Here is an 11,378-nt window from a genome sequence, read left to right on the forward strand (position 1 = left end):
GAGCTGTGGTCTTGATGCCATGTGCTATAAAGCTTAACTGAATGGTGATACTTTATTCTGTAAAGGCAAATACATACCAATGCTACAACAGGCATAGAGACCACACTTCCTATAAGCTAGAGTTACTGTAATCCTTCAGAAGTGGTCATACAGTAAACATATCAGACTGCGCTCAGTACTAAGAACAGAAAGACTCTCTGTCTAAACTGCATTGAGGGATTTGATGTTGGCTTGCACTCTGCCTGCTGTGACCCCACCCCGGGTAAATACAGGGTTGGAGGTTTCCTCCGTGGATAAAAATACACTTGCCTCTCAGCAGAGAGGGAGAAAAGCCAGAGTTCTTCTCTCTCCTGCGCCTATTGTGCACAAGGAGCTAAAGACTCCCACACACATCACAAGTGTTTTTTGGCAGATTTGCAATGTTGTGAGAAATTTAAGTACATTAGAGTTGATAGAGTGTCACAAAGAATATGTTTAAGAGGTTAGCAGCAATTCTGGCGAATGTTTTTATTACTTATAGCATCTCTTAACATATTTGGTTATGTGGAGAACTAAGTTTTCAGTCATGAATGGTTCTTCGTGCTTTTGCCTTTTGTCCCTCATGGGCTCCCTTACTTCACACTCTGTGACATCATCATTATGCTGCACGAAAGTGTTCCGTGGTAGCAGGGGCCTACAGCTGACCCAGGTACGGTTACTGATAAACTTACCAAAAGTTTGACCAGACTCTCCACACTCGGTCGTGTTCTGTGGTCGATGTCAGAATTGCACTAAGTTAAGGGAAAGTAGTTTTCTTCTGGTTAAACTGAACTAGAGAGTCTGAGTGACTTCCTTATTTGAGCTGGAAGCACTGAGGCTCGCCTAGAACACCTGGCTGGTGAGTCACTGTCTTAAAGTTTTTTATTGATTTAGTGTTTCAAATCAAATCAGTTTAAAGGTCAGTTTGAGCTCAGTGGAACAATACAAAGTGTGATCAATAAATGTAATTTTGGCTGCATATGCAAACAAATGTACAACTTTTTAAACACATAGTCTAAGTACAAAAAGACCATCATGTTGTGACCATACATGTTGATGTTGTAATATACCATGGTACATAACTTCTCATGTTCTTTACAGATACAAGAATGTCCTTGGAATTGTGCACCTCTCTCTCCAACAACTCAAGTTTTTGACGAAATGAAGACGAATATGTTGGTAAATAAGATGTGATCCTATCAGCTCTTGTCATCGGCTGGAGGTTGAGTTTCAAGTAAAACAGAAAATGAGTCACGGAGGACAAGAAACTCAGGGGACAGGACTGAGAGATGTCTTTGACATACTAGTTAAAGCACCTCAGGAGCGACTGCTTAGCCTGACATTCCAGCTGGGTGAGTCTCCTGAAGATAATATCATACATGCCTTGTGTCTGATCGTTCTCCAGAAGGAGGCACAGGCCCTGAACAAACTCCAGTCTCTGAGGGACAACTACCTCGCTAAACATCTGGCTGAAAAATGTCAGATGAGTGGAGGTAAACTAGAAGATTTTGCCGTTCATTGCAGTAATTTCCAGGAGTTTACAGGAGAATCTTTGGTAACGTTGGCTCGCATTTTCAAGGTTTTGTCAGAACAGAGGCTGTGTGATCCACTTCTGAGAAACCTGGCATATAAGAGAGCTCTTTCCAGTGACGACCAAAAAGCAAGCAATTGTGAGGATCTGGAGTATGATCGACTAGGTGAGGAAGCTAAAGTTGTGTGTGGGCCACAGTTTGTAGAGTGGATGTGCTCCCCCACAGATCTCAAGTCAGAGTCTTACCGTGACCATTACAGCAGCCTGAGTGAAGAAAACACAACTTTGAAAGTGACCCAGGATCAGTCAGACAGAGCTCACAGTCTGCCCAGCCCACTGCAAGCGACCTCCTTGATGCCCTCATACCCTACTCATCTAGAGATAAGTATACCTCCAACGGCCTTATTTCGAGATGTCAAAAGAACTCCAGAAAAATCCAACATCCATGCGAGTGGAGAAAAAAATGCACCTGGGCAATCTCAGAAATCTGAGGAGCCTCAGCTGAAATCCAATGAACCTCTTATGTTTGGAGCAAAGAAACACGCAAGGATGGATGAAACATCTGCCACAGATACCAGTAAGTTGGACAGTCATATCACTCTGAATGAGACTCCAATCCGAACCACCAAACCAACTACTGAACCAAATTTTGCACTACCTACTGCAACAAACATCATCCTACCCAAGATGCCTGTGAGTAACGGTGCAGAAGAAGACGAGGAGGAGGCTACATTTTATCCATTTGTTATCTTGCATGCACCAGAGGATGCAGAGATGGCCGAGACCATTAGAGAAAAACTGTCAAAGGTCATTGGTGACGAAGGGGCAACTTTCTCTGAGGAGTTTGCCACCGCTGGGAAGTGCAGTCTGAGGTGTGTGGAGGATGCTATCAACAACACAGCTTTTACTATTCTGCTGCTCACCCACAACTTCAACAATCACATGCAGGAGATAGAGACAAACTCTGCTCTTATCAACTCCGTAAACAAAAAACACAAGCACAACACTGTTATCCCTCTGCTGCCACAGGAGAATTGCATGCCCAGACAGAGCATCCCTTTGGTTTTGCAGGGGATAGTTCCACTCGTAGAGAGCAAGAGTTTTGAGAGAAAAATACAAAAGTCCTTGACTCCAGCAAGGATTAAAAAAATGAAGAAACACTGGCTTGAAGAGCAGGAGGTGAAAAGGCAGAAAGAGAAACAGGAGAGACTAAAGCATTTAAACCAGCACCAAAGGCAGATGCTCAAGGAGTGTAAAGCAGTGGAGTCACTGGAGACAGAGAACCTCGGGCTTTTAGTGGCACAAAAACTTCTTCTCCGTCCCAATGTGCCTCCAGAACTGGACGGTGCTGACGGCAGGGCTTGGTGGCAACAACAACAACCAAATATTCATATTGAACATGCTAAGTACATCATGATCGGTAATGACTCTCAAATGACTGTGGACTTGAGTGGAGGTGCACACAGTGATGATGATGAGCCCTAAACTCCCTCTCTCTCTCTAAAAAAAATAAGAACAAAAAAAACATTTTCTGGAGTCAATTTATTTGTAGAAGCTGAAAGAAATAATCATGTTTTCTGAACACTAAAATGTAACAACCACTGAGGGGTTTTCACTGCAGATTGTTTCACTGCTGGGGAAAGACAATTCAATAAAACTGTCGCAGGAAAAAATTAAGTGTCTGTTGAGCAGAACAGTGTTTCAGATTCATATTTAGCAGAGGACTGCCATCTACTGGCCGATATGTGATACATACTCCTGATCTCATAAGCTGTATGAACCCACTTCAGGCACTAGGGAGCAGTGCCGTTACACGCACCTCATTTCTCCTCATTGCTCCTCATTGCCCTTCACAGGAACTTCTTCAGTGTCATCCAATAGCAGTACTGCTCTGGTATCTGAGAGCTAAAATAGATGCAATCTTAATTTCATATTTTCCTTTTATTTCCAAGTGTTCATGGTGTTTAAATCATTATGTGAAGGTACAGTTTGGTATGACAATAATTGTAAATCTGATTACAACAGCAGCAGTCTGTTAATGTTCATGTTGAAGACATGAACATCACTGATTGCCAGTAAAATGTAAATTATCAAATCGATTGTAAGATTTTATTGATCAGCTCAGGTTGATGGTTAACTGGGACCTATTCACATATTTCTGACATTTTGTTTAAGAGCCAAACTGCACACTGAGCTTCTCAGACACGTTGCTTTTAATAGTTCAGACAGAAAATGAGGACAAGCAGTAAAACAAACTACCTGAGGAGATCAGGTAAAAAACACTTCTATAACATGTCATTTTCTGTAGATTTTACTCTTCTTTCATCTCATCATTAGTATTTGTTCATTTTTGCAAATATTTTTGTTTCTGTAGTTTTTCTGATGTTTTCTGATGCACTTGGTAGCCTTGTTTTCGGCAGTGCTTTATCAATAATTTTTTCTAATTCTTACTGTTGTCCCATCCATATGGAGAATGATGATATAAGTGATGCCCTTAGTCTCTCCCATTGACAGTATACTGTTGCTGTATTAAATTTCTTTAACTTAAGTAGATGCAGCAATACCACAATGCAAAATGCATCCTGCAGTCACACTTTCTACACAAGTTAAAGTGAACAAGTACTGAAATAAAATGTACTTGGAATTAAAATTAAAATAATTGACTAGTTAACATTATTTTGGTGATTAGGTGTAGAAGTGTATTTGGATGTTCTTAATAGTACAAGCGAATCCAGATTTGTGAATCTAAACTAAATGTGTCATATTGTCACTGTACAGTAGCTCCAGAATGTGAATGAACAGCTTATGTCTGTGCTTTAAAGGGATGTTTCATTTTTGGCCTAACCTCACATCAGAGGAGCACTTGAATGTCATGGTGTGAGAGGGTAAATAATTAAGTATATTTGTGTCATACCCCTCACTTTTTTCATCTGAGGGTCCACAGATATGCTTCATTTATCCCAGACTGTCATAAAAACTGCTCAGAGCTGCTTCTACATCAGCCAGGTTAACAACCTAGACGGACTATTTTTTGTGTGTGTGTGTGCCCTAATTCAGCCTAACACCCCTGAGGCCCTGGCGTCCTTTTATCATTTTGTCTCCTGCTCAGTCAGTGCTCGCCACATCTTTAAAGAAACTGTACCTCATGCCTGTAGCTCTTAAATTCATTGTGATGAAGCAAAATCGATACTGGTTTCATTGACAATCTGGAGATACACCAGTTCTACCAGAAAACTGTAGTGGAGTTAGTACATACAGTATCTCCCCGGTGTAAACGTCTAAAGTCTTACAATAAATACATTTTGCTTAAGTCTAAAATCAACATTGATTTCCTTTTCTTTAACACATTTGACAGAATCAATGTACAATAATTAGTAATGTTATAATAATCAATCCCTACCTTGTTAATGTTTCATGTCAGAATACTAAAAAAATTTAAATAATTGATAAATGACCAAGTAAATCAATAAAATTGAATAAAAAAGACACTTGGTACTATGGTACTTCTGACTTTGTTTTTATTAGTTACTGCTGTCAAGGAATCAATATTAATAATAATAATAATAAAGTGATATTAAACAAAAACATTTAGATTTATATATGTGCTTTTTCTCTAATAGTAGCCTATAATTAAATTAATCATATCTGTAAAGTAGGAGGGTTAGACTCAAAGTATACAACAATGCCTACCCAGCTATTAAAAACTATAGAATAATGCATTATATAAGTCTTCTTCTTCCTTATATCCAGAGATATTCTGTGAAAGTATTTCTGTCTGCAGCTCTTCGTGGAAACAACATCTGGGAGTTAGTCAGAACCTCTCCTGCCAGTGAACTCCACCTCGGTTTGGATTACATTATGACTCCTGTCAGGACTCAACAGACTGGGTGGGTGGATCGCGCATGCGCGCTCTATCCTCCGACCAGTGCGGCAGGAAAAGCGCAGAGAAGACGCCGCGGAGAGATACAAGGAGAGAGAGACAGAGAGAGAGAGAGAGAAACAGTTGGGAAAAGAAAAGGAAGAACAACATGGACACGAACGGCGTCTTTCGCTGATGTGTGAAGCCGTGCTCCGGTGCTCGGGGCTGTAGCTGTCCTCCTCCGCCGCACAGCTGCTCCGTTATGTCGGACAACCTGAGGATAATAATGTCAGGGAATGGAGGAAATCTTCAGAATTCCTGCTTCTGAACTGCGCTGTGCTGTCACGGTGTAAGGATATTCCTGAAACGTTTAAAACTGGAGGATGGTGCTCATGTAGCGCCCCCCCCCCCCNNTTTTTTTTTTGGTCAACCCAACTCGTCGTGCTCTCCAACAATCAAGGCCACGCTCAAAGTTTTTTTTTTTTCTGGAGAAGGGGGAAATTTTTGCTGCATTGAATTCCTCTGGACGGGATGTCATCCGCAGTCAGGAGGAATTCCTCAAGCTGACTGATCCTCCCGCTGCAGTGAAGCCCCTAAGCGGGATCCCGAGAGAGATAAGATGGGAGATGCGGCAGACGACAGAGGGATGAGACGGACCTTCATCGTCCCTGCCATCAAGAGCTTCGATCACTATGACTTTACCAGGGCCAAGATATCATGCAGCCTGACGTGGCTGGTGGCCAAGGCTTTCGGCTCGGGTAGGTGGCGCCTCCTAATCGTCTTCATCTCTGGATTAGATTAGTGGAAAACATTGTTAAGATAATCATCCAACATGTGTAATAATGTGGACTGATGATGAGTTGGACCTGGGGGTTTACTGGCGGGACTGTTTTGTAAATAACAGACCCACTGTTACAGACAACCCCAGTTAAACTACTCTCTTAAATGTCCCTCCTTTGTTTTATTAAATAGAAACAGAAATAGTTCTTCTGTTTCTATTCTATAAATAAGACATTTAATAAAAAATGTTCACCCAAAATAGAAAGACTGATAACTCTTTTCTATTTTAGGTTCATCTTTGTATTTCTCTTTACATCTCTATGTCTACCTGCAGTTCATAGGTCAGATCCTCTACATTACTGCTCATGTCACAGTGTCAGTGATTTAACCTGTTGCATACCTAATGTCAATTACTCCCCACTGCATAAGTCAGGTCAGACCTATTATGTAACGCTCTGTCTCTTAACTGTCAGCCTCTACAGTTTGATGGCATTTTGATGTGTTGTAACTTAATTTTAGGACTGCAGCTGACATCAACCCTTCAAAACAATATAAAAATACAAAATGTTATAATGTTAAAAGAAAGTTTTAATGCACAATTCAGTGTTGATGGCAGTGTCCAATCTGTAACAGATCAGCAGTTTCCACTACCACAAAGACTTCTTACTATTTGTCTTACTTTCAATCAATTTAGTTCTAAAATATCAAAATATATGCTCATCACACTTTGCTAAAGCCCAAGGTGGTGTCTTTTGATTGCTTGTTTTCAGTCCAACAGTCTAAAACCAAAAAAATCATCAGTTTACAATAACATTGGATGAGGAAAAGTATCAAATCTTTGCAACTGAAAAGTTGGAAACAGTGAGTGTTTGGTGTTTTTTCCAATATCTTGGTCCATAAAATGTCAGGAAAAGTTATTAATGCCCATCACACATCTTCTGTCCAAACTCCAAATATATTCAGTTTACTATCACATAAAACTAAAAAGAAGCAAATCCCCTCAACTCACACATGGTAACAGGGAATGTTTGGCATTTTTTCTGGAAAAACAGTTTATCTCTTGGTTTATAAAATGTCCGATGAACGATGCCCGTCACACTTTCCTAAAGCCCAAAGGGATGTCTCTTAAAATGTCTTCTAACCTAAAGTCAATAATCCAAAAGATATTCAGTTTCTCACACACAAGGCAAGGAAGAATGGCAAATCTCTACCCTTGAGAAGCTTGATAATTCACATAATCCATTATTAATGTTACTGATTGTCAGAATAGTTACCAGTTAAGTTTCTGTGGATCAACTAATTGATTAATCGACTAAATGTTTCAGCTCTTGAAGTTATTGTCAGTGAACTTTTATGTTTTGCTTTTCTTGACAGTAACACTGCCGATGTTTTCATATGGATATGTGTGTCAGTAATCATTCTTTATACGTGACTACATGTATCCCAGCTCTGGCCTGTCTCCTGTCCTCAGTGTGGTCTGGAAGCAGCTCTGGCGGCCTGCCCTCATAAAGAGTAATTCCAGCCTGCTCTCAGCCCAGAGGTTTACTCCAGCTCCTAATGAATGCTTTTAACAGCTCCTCCTCCATGTACACTACTCTGATGCTACACACACAGACAGACAAACTTAGAAAGAGACAGACATATGAATCACACCCATTGATCCAGCAGCGAGTGCCAAATAGGGCTGCACATGACTCTTGTTTTGACCTCAGAGAGCATGAAATGGTGGAGAGACTTACACAAGGTAGAGGACAGCAACATATGAGAAAGCCTTAGTTCAACAAGACCTGCGGCTGTTAGCACACTGCTGCTGCCGCCGTATTTTTTCCCCATTCCTCTGGTGACACAGTTTCAGCTCCCAGCGCAGCCGAGAACTGTGGCCCAATTCATACCCACTCCTCAGAGTCTTGTTTGGCCTAGTTTGGACAGATGAGTGATGGTTTGAATCTGGTGATGCTTAGATGTAACAATTTTCTCATGAGCTCAAAGTTTGTGCTGAAACTTCACAGAGACGGATTTGCATAAGCCCTAAAACGTACACATACATACTCATGAAGCGCATATTCATATAGCACTTTTCAGAGAGATGGTAGTTTTTAAAAACAAGCACCTTTATGTGAAATGTATGTAATTAAAAGAAAGCCAAAGAAAACAAATGGGATTTAAGAGGCTTTGTAAAGATGTGGACTGACATTTGTACACATGGAGTTTTATGAGTGGGTGTGTTGTAAATGTCAGAGCGCAGCTTTACTGTCACCATACTTTTGTCCTGATGTGTCTCCATGTTGGTATCATGTGATCTTGAAACACATGGCAGCAAAAGACCAAACAGAGGTCGGCTCAGACTTTAACAACAGTGCTTAAGTGCTAGCCTAATGTATTTTAATATTGTTAAAGATCACCACCACACATGCTTTAAGACACATAAAACTACTCTGCTTTGAATAGTTATTTGTGTCTAATACGGTTTTACCAACATTGTTAATATTACATCCACTCCTTCACTCTAATTGAAAGATCCACAATCTATGAATGTGCTGATATTATGTTGCAAAATGAAGTTGCATGTTGAAACACTGTTGGCTTCCAAACTAGTTGTGAATTCACAAAATCACGCTCCTACGTCCATGTGTTAAACTCAGATTTAAGATTTAAGTAAGCACATCCATCATGCACAGTGAAGCTCAAACATCCAAAGGGAGTAACAATATAAAGACCACAATTGAGTGGAGGAGGACTTTACAAATCAATGCATGAACATCATTGATTTTTTGTAAATTTCTCTCGGGACTAATGTAGCTGGTGGTTACTGGTCACTGTCTGGCATTTGTTTACCTTCGCGCTGGATCAGTTTAACCGCACTGAACGGCAGTTTCTGGTTTTAAATTTAATATGTTTAATCAAATGTAGTCCTGTAAATCGCAGCCAACCATCGGCTTGTCAGACAAAAACCTGATCTATCATTTAATGGTGAGTTTACACCAAATGGTTGAATCACTTTATCAAATGTAGCAGCACAATGATTCTGGCTCTACACTCAGGCTACAACAGTGATGTAACCACCAGCATCACCGCAGGTCACCAACACTAAATACCCTTGGATGGATGGAAATGCAATTCATCAGTAAAAAAAAGCAAAGACGACCATGGAGAGCTGAGAGAGTATCATCTCCAGCTGTGGCAGAGTGAATGCCACTTTGCTTCTAAAGCTGATCAGTAAAATCAGATGGTGTATTGGCTTGAATGACGACATGCATACTCTGATTTTCATGGCTTTGTGCTCTGTGTTTCATATGTTACGCTGCTTTAAAATTAGAAACTAGCTCATGTTGCTGTCCACTAACTTACCATGTAGGGGGAAAAAAGTCTTAGATATCCAGTACATGGATACATATGCCACCAGTCTTCTATGTAACACAGTCTAATTTTTATACGTAGGAAAAATATGCACATTGTTTTGGACGTAATAGTCAATATATTTGTATTTACAATGGAAATGAATTCATATGGGTTTTTATTGTATGACACCTATCATATACAGTGCATGTGGAGTTATTATCAGTCCACTCTGAAGTTCCCCTCAGCGTTTTAACCTCTTTCAGGTCATTGTTTTGTTTTTTTGGCCCACAACTTTATTGCTTTGGTTCCCTCTCATAGAGTTATTTTCGGCCACAGGCTGTTTTCAGCTGGTGAACATAGTGGAGTGGAAACTGAAGAGAGAGAGAATATTGGACATACATTCATCAGATGGCCTAAAACACAACTCCAAATGAATGATAATGTTGCTCCATGTCTGGGAGATGTGTAAATTGGAAACTGTTTGCTGTATTAGCTTAAAAGCTGATAATATGTCAGTGTTGTGTTCACAGCTTGTAGCCAAGTTTGCCATCTGTCATTGCAAGCTTAAAGTATTTTGTCTAGTCTATCTCATGATGATAATGTATAAAATATAGAAGCCAACAAACATATGAGCCAAAGCTAATAAACTAATCTCTGTAAAAACTTTAGAAACATTACCAGTTGGCAACCCAGACCACCAACTGAATTTCTTTAACAAAGAGCAGTTAGCCGGCAGAGATAAACTCTGCTGACCGTGATGTTGTGTATGCTGAGCTGTGATCCCAGCGGTCTCCAGGGGAGCAGTCTTCTTCGTGCCTGGACTTCCTGTGGCAGCCACTTCCTGTCTGTTTCCTCTTTGATGGCCAACACAAAGGAGAGGGTTTTTACTTGACGAGGCAGATTTTCATGAACTCTAGAAAAACTTGCTCTCTGTGCTACTGTAGCTTGCTCTTCTTTTTTTTGCTTTTGTTTTAAACTATGTGATTAACCTCAAAGCTTAAAGGTTATCCGACTAAACACTTTCAAGTACTTTCAAATGTAAAAGCAACCTGACATTATCTAAAAAGAAAGCGTATGCTTTGTAAATAGTTTGAGTTACTGCTCTTCAAATTGTGTACTGTAACCATTTCTAACAAAAGTAGAATAATTACTTTCTCAGAGGCTGAATCATTCAAGTGCAGCTCCATTAATCAGCTTTATAGACATTCTGACAAAAGTTGGATTGATTTAAAAGCTGTGACTAGACGCAGGAGAGCTTGTTATGAAGTAGATGTTGATGTGGTGTAACATCTGCCTGTTGCTATAAATATCTCTTTTCATCACCCAGCGTGGGGTTATGGGGGGTCTACACTAACCACAGCCACTGGAAAACTGCCGAGGTTTGATCACATGCTGAATAGATTTTTTCTGGACTGAGCTTTAAATGTTTAATTTCATTATGTTGTTTTGTTGAGCTCTTTTTCCTGTGCAGTGATCTTATTTCGGAGGATAGAAGAGCACAAACCTGTACCTTTAAGATAGATTCTCTTAGTTTTCTTTTGTTTCCTTCGGTGTGATTCAGAGGCAGGCAGAGAGGAAATGACCCCACACACCAGGAATACACACTCATACTGGAGCACAGTGTAATAAAGCTAACACACACGCACACACACACAAATACACATATATATATCCCTATACAAGGTATGCATGTCATTCAGTGACAGATGGATGACTAGTATATTATAACTCTGAGTCACAAAGTGTGGTTAACTACAACATGGTGAGGAAAGAAAGAGAGAAGAAGAGTAAGTGAGTTCTGGAAGTAAGTGTGTGTGTGTAGGTGTGTGTAGGTGTGTGTGTGTGTCCAGC

At 40.2% G+C, this 11,378-nt stretch overlaps 2 protein-coding genes across 3 annotated transcripts in view; both read left to right on the forward strand.

Moving 5' to 3' along the window:
- Window positions 1–618: 618 nt before the first annotated feature.
- On the forward strand, window positions 619–3,999 carry ticam1 (toll-like receptor adaptor molecule 1). 2 transcript variants are annotated; one of them, XM_035670194.1, is made up of 2 exons: window positions 619–688; window positions 1,120–3,999. In XM_035670194.1, exon 2 carries the CDS (start codon window positions 1,265–1,267, stop codon window positions 3,032–3,034), a length of 1,770 nt encoding a protein of 589 aa, XP_035526087.1. In that variant the 5' UTR covers window positions 619–688; window positions 1,120–1,264; the 3' UTR covers window positions 3,035–3,999. The 2 variants fall into 2 exon arrangements, with proteins under 2 accessions (XP_035526087.1, XP_035526088.1); XM_035670195.1 differs by lacking the exon at window positions 619–688 and adding an exon at window positions 695–877.
- Window positions 4,000–5,413: 1,414 nt separating this feature from the next.
- camsap2b (calmodulin regulated spectrin-associated protein family, member 2b) overlaps window positions 5,414–11,378 on the forward strand; it is a 34,240-nt gene continuing 28,275 nt past the window's right edge. The window contains exon 1 of the mRNA XM_035670193.1: window positions 5,414–6,166. Coding sequence (XP_035526086.1) covers window positions 6,028–6,166 — 139 coding nt within the window. The 5' untranslated portion in view covers window positions 5,414–6,027. The remainder of the gene's footprint in view (window positions 6,167–11,378) is intronic.

The sequence above is a fragment of the Morone saxatilis genome, unplaced genomic scaffold, assembly GCF_004916995.1.
Source record: "Morone saxatilis isolate NCDOM2014 unplaced genomic scaffold, NCSU_SB_2.0 Contig23, whole genome shotgun sequence".
NCBI lineage: Eukaryota > Metazoa > Chordata > Actinopteri > Moronidae > Morone > Morone saxatilis.